A 20,353-nucleotide genomic window follows, 5' to 3' on the forward strand; every position below is an offset into this window, starting at 1 on the left:
GCAAGCTCTAAACATTTGAAACTAACATGGATGAGAAATATTTAAAATGTGAAAATGTGCATAATTGTATGTCAACTGATATACTAGAGTATAAAACATCATCTAGAACAACTACTCAGTGACTGTAAAGATGAGGCTGTTCTGTTGATGTCAGTGCAAAAATGTTTTCTTCATAATTTGTCCTCAGCTCGTGTTCTTCTTCAGCTGAATGTCAGCAAAATGATGTGCACAAATGTCCCTGGGATTCTTTCCTAGCCACCTATCTGCTACTTATGTTGTTTGGTTAAGGTGTGTGTGTTTGTTTATATGTGTAATAACTATGTTTTGTTATTTGCAGTGGCGCTGGCGTCCAGTGAACAGAATCCAGTGGTGATCATTGTTGTCGTGTCTGTGGCTGCCCTCATTATGCTGCTCTCCATGGGAGTTGGACTGCTCATCTGGAGGAGGTAGATATGAATATACTGATGTAAACATGCACACAGTTGATTAAGTCACTAGCCACTCCCTATGGTTCACGAAGCTGTTCTCAGATTTTATGTATCCTTAGCATTATACACACTTCATTCGCATCATAGACTCAGCTGCATATTGAGTTAACCGTCACATGTTGCTCCATCATAATCCAGATTATAGTAATCTGTCTGTAAGAGAGGATCCTGTAAGAGGACCATGCAGTAACAGTGATTCTGCGTTCAGCAGTCACACTTACCATCGTTTAATATGCAATATAAAGACATCAGCTTGATAATGGTGCTGTCCGCACCCGGAGGAAAATGTTGGCAGGGTCAAAACCTTCTTTGATCATTTTTTTGGCTCGAAGTTCATAGTTCTCTGCTGTCTAATTAGTTTCCACATAGAGAAATGGAGCTGTTTAAAACAGCTGAGATGAAAGGTTTAGGTAGTGTCACTTGCATAACGGCAGACACATGGTTTGCAAAGTGATTACGCTCTACCTCTTGGGTTTACACTGAATTAAAGGGTCTTTTTTTAACGTTGTTTTATAATGAGAGTAGAAAGTTCAGCTTTATTACTTTACATTTTTCAGTACGGATAAAAAACTGTTAAACTGAACTAACGTTTAACCTTAAACCAAAATGACTCACAGCTAATGAAAATGACTCTTCACGCTTCAGGGGAATTTTTTTTCTGCATATTGCTCACTTTAATTAAATTCCATTTTTGTTTCAAATTATTATTGTTATTATTGTTATTTATTTATTATATTCTGTTTTCTTTTAGTTCAGCTGGGCTTAAAGTGGCAGTCTGGTACAATTAGGTTCAGTTTGGGTCATTTTTAAGTGACGCAAATGAAATGCAACAATTTAGATAAGATAATTGTTATGATGGAATGTTTTTAAAAACTGTAAAGTGGGGCATTGTGAGCATAGGTGTTTAAGTAATTAATTGGACTTTTAGTCCTCAGGTGATTAGTAGATGTTGCTGCACATTTCCCTGCAATGACTACAGTGGTGCCACCGGCTCATGCATTGCAATATAATACTAAAGACAATGTCTTTATCATAATAACTGACAAATGCACATTAACATAACTTGCCAGACTTGAGTGTCTTGACTGTTAAACATTAAATGATTTTATGATATGGAAGTTGAATATCTTGTCGTGTAGTTACATGTTTTATTCAGCTGAGCAGACAAAGGGAGCGAGCGGATTTCTGCTTGTTCCAAACATTTTGCTCTTTGACTCATGCCCAACTCTGAATTCTACCATCTCACCTCAAATACGCCTACACAGTAACACACAGGCTCACAACTCTTACTGTACTCGCAATCATATATGCAGCACATGAGTAGAGGGCAAAGATGTATTCCCACACAGTACACATACACGCATATGGTTTTTTTCTTCCATTTGGCTGCAATTCAACTGTTCAGTCTGTCCAAGGAGATTTTCCAACACATTGCGGATACATTTGTTTGTATAGCTTTTGTTCATCCTCTTTTCTTTCTCCATATACACACACACACACACACACACACACACACACACATACACATGGATACACTGATCTTCACTGAAGCTGCACTCTCAGCCATACAAAGTAAAGTGGGCTTTTTCCACAGCTACACTCTCTGTATGCGTGTATAAAGAGGGGCTGTGTTATAGACACCACGACCAATTCAAGATCCAGACAAACGGGGCAATGATGGATTCAGCTGGGCGAAAAACTGGGTCCTGTTCATTCACAGCAGCGTCATACACATTGGTGAATATCAGTCAAATATTTTTAAAGGAAAATATAGGAATGGATGTACAAACATTCACAGACATAGTCAAGTGAAGGCAACAGCACTGTAGAAAAAGCATAAAATTCAACAAGGTGCTTATTCTCAGTAGACACATGCTCTGACACACACACAACACAAGTATTTAAATAAATTCTTGCTTTGAGGAAGGCAGCATCATGCCCTTGTGCACAGCCTCACAGTGAATAATAATGGTTATCTTACTCTTTTATTTCCATCACTGCATTCATTGCAAGTGGTCTCCATTGTTCATCGCTGCTGGACCATTAACTAGCTCTTCATGTTTTGCATAGAGACAAAGGGAGAATGGTGTGATGCCTCAATTACCATGTTCGTGTTTGCAAAGACAGCCAGCTTACAGCTATGGCTGGAGGGTCTCAGTTACATCGATCTGCCTGTTCACACAGACACATGCAAATGAGTTGCACTGCACACACATAAAGGCATGGATGGGCACTGGCAGTGAAATGCATTTATGGCACATATTCACATTTATGGATGTGCCCTTGATGCTATGCACGGTCCTCAAACCTACTTCATTTTTCACTTTTAATATAGAGTGCGTTAGTTATGCCTCTGTAATGGACATGGGGTTTGTCTCTCCCTCCTCTTAACCCCTTCTGTTCCTGCAGTTCTTAGAGTCCAAAACACACAAAGAAATTATTCCATTTTATTTATATCAGGCCAAGCAAGGTAAAGATGCTACAATAATATAGAGAAAAAGCCAACTATTTGACAACCCCCTATGAGCAAGCATTTGACGACAGTGGGAAGGAAAAACTCCCTTTTAACAGAGAGAAACCTCCGGCAGAACTTGGTGCAGCAAGGGTTTGAGGTGAGGGGAGGGTGACAGGACCAGTGATTTTATTTTCGGTGAGTTGGTATGAATTACCATGTGTGGGTACACCACTGCAACAGATCGTGCCATATTCTACCACATAATTGGTGTATTTAACTTTCTGCATCGACTATTCTCTTGCTCTTCAGATCTCTTGTGTTGGACAACCTATAGCAGTCTACTGATTAAGTTTAATAGTAAAAGTTAAAAAAACAACGAATATTTTAACATTTTTGTACCAGAAGCCCTAGAACTGCTTCCCATTATCTTGCAATTTACGTATGCAAGAAAATTGCTTTAAGGCTCAATCAAATCTCAAAATAGTTGCTGATTGCTTTTATGGTAATACACTTACTGATGAACTGAGTAACTGTTGCAGCTCAGTCTCGCCATTATAAAGATGTTATTTAAGCACAGGTTCATCATCAGTCATAGTCACTTTACAGTGACATACAAATTATTATGAACTCTTATTAACATAATGTGGTAATAAAAACAGATGAAAAGTGGAGGGGGCGTGATGAGATAAGAGAGGGTATTTTGTATTATCTTCACTTTGAAACCTCACCTTGATGCTCTATCCTATCATTTACACACATACACACAGAATCCAGTGGTGCCTGACAGAGTTTGATAGAGCCAGAGTTCCAGGGCATTGCCCAAACATTCTCCAGGAAGCCCAGGCTTGACTGGTCAGTGCAAGGATTGTTTACCCTTCACCAGCCACACCAGCATCCGTTTCTGTGTCTTCTGATTGAATGTCTGCGTTTGTGTGTGTGTGTGTGTTTTGGTGTCTGGTGAGTGAGTTACAAGTTATCAAGAACAGGGGATGGAGAGGAGTTCAAGAAGAAAGAAAGAGGCAGGAAATTAAAGATGAGGGTCATTTCATAGGGCTGATGACACTTGGTGACACAGTAACAAAAAGTAGGATTCAAAGGGGAAGAAAATAGACAAGGGAAGGAATGGGGAAGCCAAGAGAAAAGGTCTCAAACACAGCAGTGTATAGGTGCATGCATGTGTGGATCAGATCAGCGCATTTATGTCTGGAAGTTATTTATGCATAAAGACAAATTTGTCAGTCTTGCTGTTTATTATTCACCAGATAGTGTTTAAATTAACACCTTTGTAAATAATAACTTACAAATGAAGCTGAAACTATATTTGTCTTTATCTTTGTGTGAGAGTAGGTTTTAGAGTAACACTATTTATCTGCCCCAAGGGAGAGATACTTATGTGGTAGCAGGGATCATCCAAGTAAAGCAAACTCAGCAGTGGAATAAAGTGAATCTCATTATACTAATGGATAAAAGTTAAAGTGTTCTTTTTTTTAAATTACCTAATTTTACATGCATTTTGCCATACGTATTGTAAATCTCAGCCGGCCTAATATCTCAGCTAGGATTCTGTTCATGCTCTCTCACCTATTATTCTGCACCTGCATTATTCTAGCATATTTAGGCACAGAGTTGAAAGAGCTGACGCGGAACCAGCGTAATTTACATGACATCCATCTCCTATTTTGTTTTAACGTTCTCACCCTAAAGTGTGAGTGACTGTACCTAAAAATGTACAGCTGCATAAAAGTGCACATTATTACTAATGTTATAATTATGATCGATTTTTGAAGTTGCCATAGAGATTGATTAAATTAAGCAAAAGCACACACAAAACCTATCAAACTATTCTGACATTCTCGACCAGGCAGCTGAGGCCTTTCTGTGTGGAGTTTGCATTTTCTTCCTCTGGGCAGAGCAACTTCCTCCCACAGTCCAAACACACACACACCAGGTCAACTGGTGATTCTAAATTGGCTGTAAGTGTGAATGTGAGTGTGAACGGTTGCCTGATGGGAGACCTGCATTCCCCGAATAAGTCGGAATTTTTTTTTTTTTTTTTTGCAACACCCCCTCAACTCCCACTCGGAAAGTTGAAGCAGAACAATGTACCCCCGAGTTAGCAATCCAAGATGATGGCACTGAACGTAAACAATAGTAAAACTGTAAACTTTTAATGTGTACTGCCACTGTTTTGTGAATCTGTGAATGTGTTTCTTAGGTCCCGCCCTCCCCCCAAAAACCAAACCAAATTCTGTTATTCCTGGCTTTTTCTGGAATATGCTAACTCAGGTCACTCCCAGGTCCTGACTTCCGAGTTCTGAGATATCTGGAACGTGGCAAGATTCTTGGCCTATGGTATCTGGGATAGGCCTCAGCTCCCCTGTGATGCTGAAGTAGATAATTAGAAGAAGATGGACTTTTTAAAATAAGGCCACTTGGGTTTTTCGTGGGCAATGCTAAGATTGTTGGAGCTTTGGCTTTATTGCCAGCCATATGATGAGGTGAGATGATAGCATCAAGAAATATTAAACATGTCCACCACTTTGACAGGTATCAAGCTGTCACTCACTCTATCCACACATGACAAGGGATTGGTTTTTAATTGTCTATCGATCAGTGGTGTCCAGGTTTCTTTTAGTCTGCTCCAGCTAACATAACCAGTATCTCAAAATGGTTAATCAGGATACTAAAGGCAAAAAGGATATGATTTATAGAGCTTGATGCAGATTATTTTTCTGTTGAGTAGAACAATTTTTCTCTAAAACCATAAAAAAAACACTTAACTCCTCATTGCAATAACTATATGCCATATAACTACAAGAATCAACATTTTTTTCTCCCATAGCTTCTGCTATTCACATAACTAAAGGCAAAATCTACTAATTCATTGAGTATACCTGCAAAATTTTAATGCAGTAGTTTTGCTAGTTGACTTTTAAAGAGGTTCTACATTAAGGTTTTTGCAAAGGTTGTGAAACAGGTCTTAAATACACTTTGTTTTCTGCTGAGGTCACAGTGGGAGGTTATGTATCAAACTGTGTGGCATTTAAAACAGAAATTCCATCCACTTCATGCATATGACAGAATATTAGGACATGAAAATGCAGATTTGTAAAAATAGAATTGATGGCATAGCTCAATTAAATTGACAGGATTTCACAGATGTGAATAATGAAGTGTCAATCAACATGAAAGGTTTGTTTTCCCCCCTCCCAAAGAAAGTATCTGCTCATGAATAGGGCTTAAAGAGAAATGAAGTCTTGCCAAAACTAACATTTGAAGAAGCTGAGCAGACAGTGACAGACTTTGGCCAGAAATTTCAGCATTCACCATCCACACATTTCCTTCTGCCATCTGGTTCTTTTGAAGTTGTGAAATTTAAAAATCAGTCCAGAATTCTTGTAATTCTAGTTTTAGAAATAGACTGCAAGGTCTGTTTAAAAAATTGAAAGTATATTATATGATTTTTTTTGTACAGTATGTTTACTTGATAGCTTCCACTATATTCCAGTGATTAGATTTTAGAGAAATCTGTTTTGGATCCAAAGTTGTGTTGAATGACTAAATTCATGAAAAGAGCCAGAATTGACAATGGCACCCCCTCCTTGTTTTCTTCCCAGCAGCGTCTGCTCAGGCTCTTCCAATGTAACTCCTGCTAGCGTGGTGCTGCTCTCGACCTCCTTCTCCACCCTTCCTCCTCCTCCTCTTCTTTCTCCTCTTCCTCCCTTCACAGAGCTGATGCCCAGGTACACTGGCATGTCTGTAGTCTCTTTCTCCCTGCTCCCCTAGCCCCACATTTCTGTCTCTTTTCATTTCCTCATACCGAGAGAATCATAATAACCATTTCTTTCCTTTTTCATGAAGCGGTTCAGCTCAGTTTTATTTATATCTTCGCCACTGCGCTCCACCGAGATATGAAATCAAACTAAAAATGTAAAGGCCAGTCATATTGAATTCATACTCAATAAGAAGCAACCTTCCAATGAGTACTACTTTGCATCTGCTATTTCATTTTTGTCACATATATGACATTTCAGAAGAAGAAATGGAAATGGTCACATAAATCAATTTATGAGTCTTTTTCATGCATCCCTACCACTACGACTGCTACTGCTACTTCCTACTACCTCCTTCTTTGGTATTTGGTATTGGTATTCATGCTTATTAGCTTGTTGTCACTCCTTTAACCCCTTAATGCCTAGTGTATCATATTTGACACGAGTTTTTGAGACTTTGTCATCATTAGTGTGATTTCCCTCCTGTGAAAAACCTAATTTGATCGTATATTTTTAGGCAACAAATTGCAAATGTAGCAAATATGATAAAAATTAAAACTCCTATATGCTTATTGATATTAATTCTTACTTTTTAATTTGTCAGAAGGTTCAATAAACATACTATTTTAAAAATATATATAATTTTCTGGCAATTATTTAATGATTCAGGCCTTAAATGGTTGATTTATCCTGCTGCGTGTCCTAGCTTCTGTTTTTCTGTCACTTTTCTAATCTCTGAGATGCATATTTTTCGTCTCTCTTTGCTTCTTCCGCTGCCCCTTGCAGTGTACTTTATAGGCTATACTGTGTGCCTCTTCAAGTTTCAACTTCCTTGCATAACCTTCTTCCCAATTATCCTCTTGTTCGCAACCTCTTATTTTCATGTCACTTCCTCTGCCTCTTCGTCTCAGCAGTACTTCCTTCATTTCTCTCGATGATTTCTCCACTGCTTTGCCCTTCTCCCCTTGCCGCGTTCCCTATTTGCTCCCTTACCTCCACTCCTCCCTTTGGTCTCCTGCATCTTGTTTCTCTCGGTACCGCGATGCCCTCCATTCTCATCTTCCTCCCATTCCCACCCCTTGCTCCCTTTACGCTGCGCTCCCTTATCTATTAATTCTTGTCTCCTCTCTCCTGTCTGATATCTCCTGCCCTGAGGAGTTGTGGTGCATGTGTCTGCTGGTGTGTTTTGACAGACAGGGTCTTGACCTTGTCTCAGACCCAACTGCTACACAGGCTGAGGGATGTGTCAGCCTCACCCTCAGCCACGTCTCTCCTTATAAAAACTCACGGGGACATGCACATGCAATATAACAGGATCCTGTAAAGCACACACACACACACGCGCGCCCACATGGATTTGTGCAGACACACTCATGCACAAACGCCACACATTAACATTCCCATGTGCACATACATACGACTGTCGTGCTCTCTGTATACTCCCTCTCAGCTGTGCACCAGCTCTTTGTGTAGTGCAGACATGTCATGATGTTCACATTAACACATGCCTGCCTGAGCAGATATAATATTGTACTTAAACATAAATCTACACCTCAGTGTCATCTGTGCTCAGGCCTTAACTGTGACAAGTTGTGGCTTCTTTGTCAGAACAGCCATAGCAGTAGTACGTTACGTATGTTCCACGTTCACTTGTTGATGCAGATAAACATACACATCTGTTCTTTTAAAAGGTTTATGCTAAACTGATATGCTAAAGACCTGAAGGACAACGAACTCTTGAGATTGGCACTTAAAGAAAACTTTCAGATGTTTGTTCATGACCTTCTCATTCCATTTACAGCATTTAAATGTGCTGTGCAGAAATCTTAAACTACCCCTCATTTCTTTATATTTTGCTTCCAAGGAGCGAAACTTTCTTCTAATGTTTTTGAAAAGGTTTTGAACACTTGGTTAAACAACTTAACAATGACCTATGACTCTACAAGCATCAAGGGATGAAGGGATAAACCAGTATTCTGTCTATATATAACATTTAACTAGCCAAACGACACATTTTAAATTCTATGTGTTCACAAAAAAACAATTTATTCCTGTTTATTTAGTTGAATGTACAAAATATTCCAAACATAGTTTGACATGCATAAAATAATATAATACACCAACAAGGCTGAAAACCTGGGATATCTCAGAATAGTTTGCAGTGTTTCCTTAAAAAAAGGAGCAAACTGGACAAAAGAAGGGACAGACCTTAAACACTATCTAATGCAGATGAATAGTATCTGAAAGTCATATGCTTAAGAATTAATGAAGCTTCATCAGAAATGGAAGGGTAGTGTCAAGATACCATTTTTAGGAGAGAAATACAGGAAGGAAAGGCTGAGGTATGCCAAATTATACAAAAACTGGACTGAAAATCAGTGGCAATGGGACTCATTGAGTAATAAATCGTTTTGGTTAAAATCATCAACAAAATGTATGGAGGACATCAGGAGAGAGGTACAGCAGTGAGTGCCAACAGCCATCTGTAAATTACGATTTCAGCCAACGGCGTTCGAGATCTTGTCAACACTGATGGAATTATGAACTCCAAACAAAAAAATACAGTCAGATTTTGATCCGCCATGCAATGCCATCTGGAAAGCATCGGATTGGTAACTGCTTAATTTTTCAGTATGACAGTAAAACCAAACACACTGCCAATGCAGTAAAAACAAAACTGAATTGAAAAACCCGGACCTTACCATTACTGAATTATACAAACTCTGTTTCTGGCTTTCATGTTGTATTTCCATGTATGTTTGCACATTTGTCAATACAAAGAAATGAGAGGAGGCTCAAGACTTTTGCACACTTTTATACTATATTTTGGTATAAAAGTTTCTATTTTATTGGCACCCCGTTTGTTAGAAAAACTTCTGATGTTGTAAACTATATCCTCAGTAATTCTTTAGTCTTGTTTTTCCTCTATTTTTCTAATCTAATCAAGTTTGTTAGCAGCCAGCCAAATGTTAATTTGTCACTGACAGTGTGAGTGTGCGTGCCATTTGTGTTGCGTGCAAAGAAGAAAAAAAAAGAAGCTTTTTTCAGGCAGAAGCCATCAACAGTGAGATCCTATTGAGCTTGCTCCTCTTTAAACCCCCCGTGGTGGCAAAGGATGAGACAGTCCAGTTGCCAAAGTGTATATATATTCATTTCTTGGATAAAAAGTTATTCAAGGTGAAACAACAATAGTGTATCAATTGCAAGGCTATTGGTGTGAGTCGGTGGCACACTCAAATAGGCAGGATTGGCACTGAGCCTCAGACTTTTCTGATGCACATCAGAGTGAACACTTCAGGGGTCTTTATGAATGCTTCTCCATATCCTTTCTCCTCTATCAATATTCTCATTTTTGCTTCTTCTCTCCTGGCAGTTACTACTTATAACCATGGCTCAAGATAAAGAGCAGCTGATTCTGCCATTTACCTGTGTCTGCTAAGTGGGATTAAAAAGAAACTCTCTCTGATGACCATCTCTTTTTTTTTTCCCACAGGCAATGTGGCTACAGTAAGGCTTCTCAAGAGGGAGATGAGGAACTTTACTTCCAATGTAAGTGACAAAAGTGATGATTGTATTATACAGCGTTACTGTGTCTGTATAAAGTGTATGGGACAGGAGGCGGAATCTGAAAAAAGGCTTTGTCTTTTCCTATTCCAGTGCGGGAATGGCATGTGAACACACACATGCCCGTGCATTACAGATGACTTTTGAGGCATTAAGTAGCGCCGCAGCCTTGATTCGCAATTCTGAGTGCATGCTTAGCCAACTCTGAGCACACTGACACACTCCATTAGGTGGTGTGTGCGTGGTTGAGTTTGATGGGGAGAGATTGAAATCAGGAGGAGGAGGAGGAAGATAAAGAGCCGGAGATGAGGGGAGGAAAAAGAATAAAAAAAGGCTAAAATCTCAAGAACAAGGCAGGCAGCCGGCGAGATTGTGCTTCAAAAGCAGAACAGTAAATGTTGTTGTTTTACAAGGTTGTAAATGCCTCTTTTTTTTAACCTCTGGTCACAAAGCTCTTAATAGGTTTTTTGTTTGACAGTGACAGATTGAAACAAGTTTGACATATCTGTTCCTGTTTGTGTGCGGGTTTGCCTGTTAGTGCTTTGCTAATGTGGTGGCTGTGTGTGTGTGTGTTTTAGAGTTTATTTATGTGTGTATGCATGCAGAGTTTGCTTTCTTTCCTTCTTTTTTAATTGTGTGTGAGTGCGCAAGCGTGTGCTCGTGCTCATTTGCGTTGTTTAATCTCCCAGCATACTGAGCCCTCTAGAGAGGTTTGGAGCACTATGTCTGATGAATAATGAGCCGAAGCCATGCGAATGGGAATTAAATCTTCCCAAACAAAGACATGCCAACAGCTGACAAGCACGTAATATACACAAACACAGAAACACACCAAAACATTTTTGGCCTGCTTTTCAGTGGCACACACACCTTTCTTTCCAAAACTTGGACACCCATATAAACATTTTTTCCTCATTATTCAACACAAAAGTCCGTTTTGCGTTCCGTGCATGCAAACCCAGTGCAGCATGCTTTCGCGTTCCTGCAGGTCTGCTTTGTCCGAGAGCTGGAAGCACGCAAAGTAGTGGGTGTTATGATTTTTTTTTTTTCTCCCATCTGTTCGCCTGCCAGACTCTTAAAACACATTCTACAACCATATATTAACGCGGGAGGACAGGGGAAGAGAGAGGAAAAGTGAATAAATGAGCGTGTGAGTAATAAAGTAGAGGAAGGAGGAGGGGGGAAAGGAGGGTAAATGAGTGAGTGAGTGAGTGAAGGGCGCACTAAGAGGTTTGAGGGATGAAGTGTGATGAGGTGAACTGGCAGAGAAGGAGACTCATCATAAGTGACACTGCTCAGAATATTAGTTTTATGTCAGAGTATGTGACCTAGAAATATTCAGCACATATTCCATGAATGCGAGGGGAAGAGGCTCGTGACTCATTCGCGATGCCATGGATAGTCTGACTCTGCGTAAGAGAGAGACGGCAAGAGAAGGTGTGTATGGAAAGGAACGGAGAAAGACACAAAGAAGTTTGTGTCCTTCTGTCTATAATGAAAGAAAATGTTCTTGAATACGTTTCAGTTTCCCTTCGAGTGCGCCTATCAGTAACTCGGTGAACCCTGAATCTAACCAGCCGCTGCAGCACATGTGTGATGGATGAACATGAAAAGCTAAAGGCTGCAAAGGTGACACGCTAAAACAAAGCTAGTCGTTAGTTAACCTTGAAAAGATGGGTGTTGATTATAGTCAAGTAGACCTGCGACTTACCGGCGACTTGTACAGGGTGTACTCGGCCTATGGCAACTGGTCCCCTCACAGCCCTGAATTAGATAAGCGGAAGAGGATGGATGGATGGATGGATGGAAGAACATTCAAGCAGACTGAGGTTGAACAGTTTAGACTACAAATGCAGACTGAAGATTAAGTCCTTACTGGAGTAGAGATTTTTCCTGGTATGGGGCATATGTATGATGTAATGTTGTATTTTAATCTGAAAATGATGTGACTTTTTCAACAAGAGTTGCAAAATAACTATTGTATAAAAGATGGGCATAGCTACCATGACATTACGCACTGGGTTTTGAAGTCCTGCTGTGAAGCTTTGAGATGAACGTTTCCAGCTTGGCTATGCTAGAGGGGGAAAAAACGGATGTGGCAGCAAGGGGTGGGTCTGACTGTGAAACTGCGTACTCATTGGGTAATGGCATGTTGTAAGCCAATGGCTGCGTGGTTTCATACCACAGATAATCCTCCATTTTGGAACATGGTATGAACAAAATTTACAAAATAGACTCAAAATGCGTGACTGAGCCCATAAACCCAGAGGTCAGCTGATTTCCCATAGACCTCTGTAAGACAGGAAATCTTTATTGCAACCACAAGTATCGCCATCTGGTGGCCTTTAGATAGAATGCAGATTTAGGGCTCATCTTCATGTTTCCAACCCAGATGCTATGTGTTTTGTGCATTTGTGTTTGTGTGTCTGATTTTAAGCTACTGCAGTGAAGAACATTCAGTCCAAAACTTAGTCCAACACTTGAATAAAATAGGTTTCATTTCTTTCATTAGTGCACTTTTGGCTTTGCACACAGAGAGAGAGAGAGAGAAAGAGAGAAACATATCAGCGTGTGTGTTTGTTCGCACAAGTAAGCATGTGTGTGTGGTAGATCAATAAGCCGTTTTGAAGCAGCCAGTATAGTTTCCCTCAGGTCAATCTGAAACTGTAATCACATTTGAGAGCCTCTGTGCTGCTTTTGGGAGTACTACCAGGCCTTTTCCTGGAAGATTAGCCTTAAAGTGTAGTAACAGGAGTCAAAGGTCATCCAGCTGAGAGCTATAATACACTGGTTAATGGTCATTGACTATCTGCTGGCAAGTTTATTTTCTTACCGTTGGTATTCAGTAAGTACAACAGGCAGTTAGCTGATACAGAAAACTAAGGCTCATTGAGAAACCAAGTAGTGTTTATTTTGCTGTGTACAGTCAACTAGTTGGAGTCGATATCCCTTTCATTTCTAAATGTCAGGTAAAATTTCCAATTGTTGTGTCTCATTAGCCTCACAGTAGTGATTTTGTAGATGCTGGTAAAAGAAATGAGGCAATTTGTGTGGATATGGCAGCGAAAAATTATTATGTAATTTTTGAATTACTACACAGCAAAATCTCCAGTGTTAAATTAACACTACAGAGTGTCTATATGTGTCCACACTGTTGAGTGTTAAATGAACACTTTTGACAGTGTTGTATTTTTAAAAGTAACCTAGTCAGTTTTCAAGATTTACAATGACTAACACAGAGCAGTGCTGATTTTCTAATACTGGAATATTTCTAACATTTTGAGTTATTTTCCAGTGTTCAGAAAATCAGCACTGCTCAGTTTTATTCATTGTAAATCTTGAAAACTGACTAGGTTACTTTTAAAAATACAACACTGTCAAAAGTGTTCATTTAACACTCAACAGTGTGGACACATATAGACACTCTGTAGTGTTAATTTAACACTGGAGATTTTGCTGTGTAGGTTAAAATAGTTTTAACTTTTTGTTTTTGTTTTTTTATTTTCAACATTGTGGTTTGAAGGGTTTATTTAACCTAGAGTGTAAAACTTACAACAAAGGAGCAAAGCAACTATAAGCACCATGTGACTAGGGTTTCTCTGCCTCAGCATTTTTAAGTCTATTATGCTTGTCCCAGTTTCTGACTGAAGATTGTATTTTGGTCGCGTGTGTCTGTTATTTTGTGTGCGTATGTGTGTGTTAGAGCGATAACATTTTGAAAAGACAAAAACCCTTGTGGAAGAGCCTTGTGATCTGAATAAAGCCTTGTGGAGGAAACCCAGTAAGACTTGAGCACTCAAAGCCTTTGATCTTACTTTGTCTCCCAGGAGTTTGCAAGGTCACAACAAATAAAACGGAGAGTAAGGCGAGTTATGAATAAAGAAATGGAAATACATGTTTTTTTTTTCATCCTTTAAATAAAATGACAGATCCCCCAAAATCATCTCTTTGCATTATGGGTTATATTTGGCTATTATAACCTTGAAAAACTGACTAAGAACTTAGATATTTACCTTAACCCTACAGTTATATAGAGCTATGCAGAGTTTGATAGGAGAAAGCTTTTCAGCATTTTCAAACATCAATGGTAAAACTCTGGTATTGATTTCAGGCTGGAGATCAAAGAGCAAAGCCTTCTTCCCAGACACAACATTTTGGTCTAATGTTCAACTATCATACACAGAGAAAGTCTTTCTTGAAGGAGGCAGACATAGCAATTCCTTTCACTGATGGTAGCCTCAATAGAGCACAAAGCGATGCAGACTTTAGAAATGCTTTGCTTTGTGTTGAGAGCGAGGTCCAGCCAGTCTGGGAGTGTTTCTTTCTTTATATCTAATGTAGATATGTTGCTGCTGGGTACTTCAGACATTATAAAGAATGTGCACAATAAATGATGTAATGTCTTACAAAGTGTCGAAAACACACGTCTCATTTTGCATCACCAGTTGTTTTTGTTTTTTTTAAGTTTCTTTTTTTATGTATTTCTGTGTGTTTATACTACTGCAGTTAAGATCCCAACACGGAGGACTTACATTGACCCCGAGACTTGCGAAGACCTACTTCAGGCTGTCCACGCCTTTGCCAAAGAGCTGGACAACTCAAGCATCAAGATCGAGAGAATTGTGCACACAGGTACATGATTATATACAAGAAAGCATCTCAGATTAAACTATTCATCCCAGAGATGATGGTGGAGGAGTTCACCACTCTGTGAAATGGTGCGTGGGCTCAGCAATTTTAGAATAGAATAGAAGAATAGAAAAGCCCTTTACTGTCGTTTTACATATACAACGAAATTGTACACATTGTTTATCCTTTAAGCTCCAAGCTCCTTTAAGATTGAGGAGAAATAGAAAGCTATGCTGTGGTTTAACAAAATAGCATCTAGTTTGTTGTAGTATTAGTGCACATAACATGTGAGCTTCCATATCTAAAAAGGCAACTTGCTGGATAATATTTCTGCTTTGAGAGGTTTTGGAAGCATAACTACAGTGAGTGTTTCCTGTTTAAAAAAGTGGTTAACAAAAACATGTTGCGGGCATTACATTTAAAATCAATATTTTTTTTTTTTAAACAAATATAAATCCATCTCTCATGTTGTCTTTGTAGTATTCATGCTACATGAAATATTCAATAGATTGTGTTGAATAACTCCCTCTGTTTCATTTATATTTTGCTAAGCATGCCAGTGCATTTTAGGAATGAGGATATAATCAAAAGCAGTGTATAGCACAGTAGAAATTATGAATGACAACCAATTTTAATCCATTAATTTTCCAAATATTGTAACAAAAATGATAAAATATATTGTTCTGTGTCAAAAAGAAAGCCAAAAGAAACCTTTCAAAGTCAACTCTGTGTCTTGTTGGACTTTCTCTGAATCTGCTTTGAGGCTGAATTGGCAACCAGTTCAATCAAATTTGGGAACTTGCAGATCTTTGCCAAAATTGCGCTGCACTATTGCCTCTATTGTATTTGCCTCTAGTAGATGCTTCAGTGTTTCACCTGCACTCTACTCCATCTTTGATCTCTCTTTGATCCCTTTGTATTTCATCTTTTTCTCTCAATGTCATCACTCTTTCTTCCCAACATGTAGGAGTATTTCTTCATCTGAGTCTGGCTTCCCCCTCTATCCCCTTCAGTCTAACCCTTACTCATATCTTCTCACATTCTTTTGATGTTTTTCTCCCTCAGCGCTCTATTTCTGTGCATCCGTTGACACTGATCACGACCTCTGTTTGTCTCCCCCCACAGGTGACTTTGGGGAGGTGTGCCGTGGCTGCCTGAAGCTGCCCAGTAAGAGGGAGCTGCCTGTGGCCATAAAGACGTTAAGGGCTGGTTGTTCTGACAAGCAGCGCCGTTCCTTTCTTAGCGAAGCTGGCATTCTCGGGCAATTTGACCACTCTAACATAATCCGGCTGGAGGGCGTTATCACCACTGGTAAGAAAGGAGGGAGAGGGGGATATTGTGCAGAGAGCAGAAACAGAAAGGTAGTATAGTAGTAAGGGGAAAAGAATGGGAAAAGAAAGGAAAATGGGTATAGATGAATAGAAGCATAGAGTGGAAAAAAAAAAAGCTTAGGAATCCAAAGATCAGGGAAAAAATATACAGTTTGACCAGCTCAGTTGTTGAAGGAAGTAAGGCTGTTGAAAAAGGGGGGTAAGTGGGATTTGAGCATCTTAAAATTCCATACAGAGAGGGTAAAAGGCAGTAGCAAGGGACAAGGATTGGGAGGAGAGCTAAGACACTCCAAATACCTCAATAACTCACACGTGGAGGGGGTCAGCGCTTACAGCAAAGAGGGCAAGAGAGGAGGATGGAACAAGAAGAAAAGTTTGAAAAGGAGAAAGCAGGGTGGGTAGATGGATGCCTTATGCTAGCAGCAGCGGAGCTACATCAAGGCCTATTTTCTGCTGACAGATAGCAATTGAGGTCCAAGAGCGAAAACAGAATGGAAGGAGAGTGGGGAAAAAAACTTGAAGGGAGGAGACTGAAGAAATAGACATGAGAGACACAGAAGATGAGGTAGAGGTTAATGGGAATGGCAGGTGAAGGGAGAAGCTTTAAGGAGTTTGTGAAGTTTTTGTTACTGCCGCTGCGATGCTTTTTGGTGATGTTTGTATGTGTATGTGTGGGCACGGTGCCCCAGCACACTCTGTGCTCAGTAGGATGGCAGCAGATGTGCAGGGTACAGTAATTGGTGCTAGAGACCCAGCGGGGCCCTGAGATGCACTCCAATCCCTCCCACCATCATATGCACACACACGCACACATTCATCGAAAACCCACGTGCACACTCCTCACCACGCACACAAAGCAAAGGCTGTCCCATATGCTCACTTTTTCTTTACCATCACTGACAAAAACACACACACCTGCTTGCCTGCCTCTTCGCTTGGCATGAAATCGCAAATCTTTGCACACACACCCACGCACGCCCACATGCCGTTAGACTACAAATCACCTGCTTTACATCACTTACGCCCCCACCTGATTCTTGTTTAGCCCCCCTTCCATCCACCCAATACATCTCACTCACCTGCAAAATACCACCTATTGTCCCCTTGTTCTAGACTAATCTTTCTATTCATAATTTAGAGGCACGTGCTGTTAAATGGGTGATCAATGAAGTCACTATTTGAACCTATTATAATCATTATCAAAAAAAGTGAGAGTAGCAGGAAAAAAATTAAGTGTGGGAGACCTGGAACAGCTGGTAGCAGGACTACAAACAAAGATGTTCTTGTAGATAACCACATTTTTACTGCACAGCCATCTCATCTCAGTCAGTACTATGACATATTGCATAATGGGTTATGATGACTTTTTGTTCTCCTACAAGAAAATGTGTAATTGTTCCTACATCGCAAGTTGCTTCACTAGGCTTTGTTTTCTCGTCTCTATATAGACAGATGGAGTTTTGCCAAAGTTTAAAACATCACCGTGCCACAAAGGTCAAGACTTTGCTTTTAGATATGTTTCAAAGTGTGTCTTCTGTGTTTTTGTTTTCCTCTCAGAATTTGCCCACATTCGTGACATCTTTTAAAACAGAATATGATTCTACTCCATGGTTGTAGCTGAATACATCGGTCATTCCAGCCCTACCCAAGCTCGTTCAACCACAGACTCATTATCCAGCTCACATTAATTACATGATGGCTGGCAAATTATGGCAGCATCCCTGGCTCTCACTTCCCACAGCATATTTGGTAACCTTTTCAAATAGCTTCCTAAAAGCGTAGTAATGCTGGGAAACTGGGAACCGGGGATTTTACAGTGCCAATTTATCATTCTTGTAGTATGCCTGCATAAACTGTCAGGACTGATCAGACCACCTTTCCATCCTAGAATATGTATTTGTAGATGTAAAGTTGTTTACATATCTGTCAAGGTTTATCTTACTGTCTCAACCTCCCGCAATCTTCTCCTCCTTTCGTCTCTCTTCCAACAACTGCAGTTTTATTTTCATTTCCCTCCTCCGTGCACTTCATAGCACTACTGGATCCCTGCCATCTGGGCCTCAGCACAGTATGTGTGTGAGCATGCATGCATCTTTTGAGCACATTCGTAGTGTATATGAGCGCGCATGCTCGGGCTGTACTGGTCCGTGTGTGCTACTGTGCACAGTAAGAGCGTGCGTGAGTGAGTGTTTCAGGGTCGTTAAACTTGCTGAGACAGCCAGGGCAGCGCACAGGTTCTCCAGGCTTCACTACAGTTCACCGAGTGAAGAATGGCTTCGCACAATGCTTGCCAAGTGGACTAGACTCACTTTATTCCTTCCCTTTTCCTCCATGTCTCTATTATCATGCTATTGCTTTCCTTTTTCCCTTGACTTCACAATTTTATCCCAGTTTCAATTGTTCATATTTGCCCCCTGTCATGTTCTTTGTGTCTTTCTCCAGGAAACACCATGATGATCATAGTGGAGTGCATGTCTAACGGAGCCTTAGATTCATTCCTTAGGGTAAGTTTCATTACTGTGCATTCATCTTAAATATATGTGCTGATGCTCATTATTAAACTATAATTACTCATTACTACTCTATGTTTTCAAGCAGCTGCACTAACAACACTTTTGTTCTACTTGTCCTAAATATACCGTTAATATAATGTGGTCCTAGGGCAGCAATTCTTGTGCTTATTACTGTAATAAGGAAAACATAGCATAATTAACTGCACAAATGGAGTGTTTCTGCTCAAAGCTGCTGTAAGCTTCTGTAAACTGTTAGTGTGCCCCTCTGCTCTGTGAACCACTTCAACGTGGTTTATAATGATATGAATTAATGGCCTGTTTGTTTTTATTCTCCAAATAAAGGTTTTCAGCTCAGCAAGCACAACATTGTAAAGCAGAGGCAGATGTGCTTTTTTTCTCCCCCTTCCATTCACCCTGTTCACAATCTTCTCTCCCACCTCTTCTTCATCTTTCTTTTTTTCCTTCCATAACCTCAGAAACATGAAGGCCAGTTGAGTATAATGCAGTTGATGGATATGCTGACCGGAGTGGCGTCGGGGATGAAGTACCTCACCGAAATGGGCTTTGTCCACAAACGGCTCGCCGCGCACAAGGTAAGGGGAGCAGGTGGGAGTAGATGATAGAGGACAGGTATGGTGTGATGAACAGGATGTCGTGTTCTATAACGAGTTTTTGCAGACTACAATTCGTTCTTGTCTGCAAGCATCTTTGAAAGCACTCGCCTGTAGGTTTTTTACTGAAAGACTACATGAAGCTGAAAATTAGACAAAACTGTCTAAATTATTGTGTCGCATCCACATTTCATTAGGTGTGTGTGTGTGTGTGTGTGTGTGTACCACGTTTACATATCTTTGTGGGGACCAACAGCCCTTATGGGGACAAAATCCCAGTCCCCAAGAGTTTGAAGGCACTTTTGAGACTCAAAATGTGGTTTTAGTGTCAGGGTTACAATTAGGTTATAGTTCGGGTTAGAGTTAGGCATTCATTTTGGTGGTCAGGGTTATGGTAACCGGCTAGGGGAAGCATTATGCCAATTAGATGTCCCCACAAGGATATGAAAACACAAATGTGTGTGTGCTTTGTTTGTTTGTTTTTCTCTTTCATAAAAAAGGCAGTCTATCAAACTACAGATGCAGTGGTCATGTTGCGGAAAATCAGGAACATTTGTTCTTGTAAACAATCAATTGTCCCTGGTGTGATAAGAGCTTTGCCCACCAGGGTAGTGAGCTCTCATACTGTGAGCATTTCCCCTCCAAATGTAAGCCATGCTAATCAGCTTGTTTTCCAAATCTCAGGTGCTGGTTAACTCCAACCTTGGCTGCAAGGTTTCTGGCTTCAGACCTCTTCAGGAGGACAAAATAGAGGCCATCTACACCACGCTGGTGAGATAACATTTTTTCTGCAACCTTATATGTCTTATAACTCACACATGTAGGGCATATTTTTTTTCTTAATGAGTCTGATCAAATGGGAATTATCATATGTTATGTCAAGTTCAGGTGAGGTCACATGAGCTTTGAGGTAGAGGGGGAGAAAAATCCAGTGTTTCTATGGTTATTTTAGGATTTCAGTCCAAGGTGAACCCAATCTCCTAACAGTT

General features: G+C 40.0%; 1 protein-coding gene across 3 annotated transcripts in view; it reads left to right on the forward strand.

Moving 5' to 3' along the window:
• epha10 (EPH receptor A10) overlaps window positions 1–20,353 on the forward strand; it is a 157,435-nt gene that overhangs the window by 130,638 nt on the left and 6,444 nt on the right. Inside the window, exons 8-15 of one of the 3 annotated variants that reach the window (XM_025902390.1) lie at window positions 338–446; window positions 6,561–6,686; window positions 10,210–10,265; window positions 14,787–14,912; window positions 16,035–16,220; window positions 18,683–18,744; window positions 19,230–19,346; window positions 20,049–20,135. In XM_025902390.1, the coding sequence (XP_025758175.1) occupies window positions 338–446; window positions 6,561–6,686; window positions 10,210–10,265; window positions 14,787–14,912; window positions 16,035–16,220; window positions 18,683–18,744; window positions 19,230–19,346; window positions 20,049–20,135 (869 nt within the window). The remainder of the gene's footprint in view (window positions 1–337; window positions 447–6,560; window positions 6,687–10,209; window positions 10,266–14,786; window positions 14,913–16,034; window positions 16,221–18,682; window positions 18,745–19,229; window positions 19,347–20,048; window positions 20,136–20,353) is intronic. The other 2 variants (XM_025902391.1, XM_013272590.3) reach the window with 2 other exon arrangements.

Source organism: Oreochromis niloticus, linkage group LG22, assembly GCF_001858045.2.
Source record: "Oreochromis niloticus isolate F11D_XX linkage group LG22, O_niloticus_UMD_NMBU, whole genome shotgun sequence".
Classification (NCBI taxonomy): Eukaryota; Metazoa; Chordata; class Actinopteri; order Cichliformes; family Cichlidae; genus Oreochromis; species Oreochromis niloticus.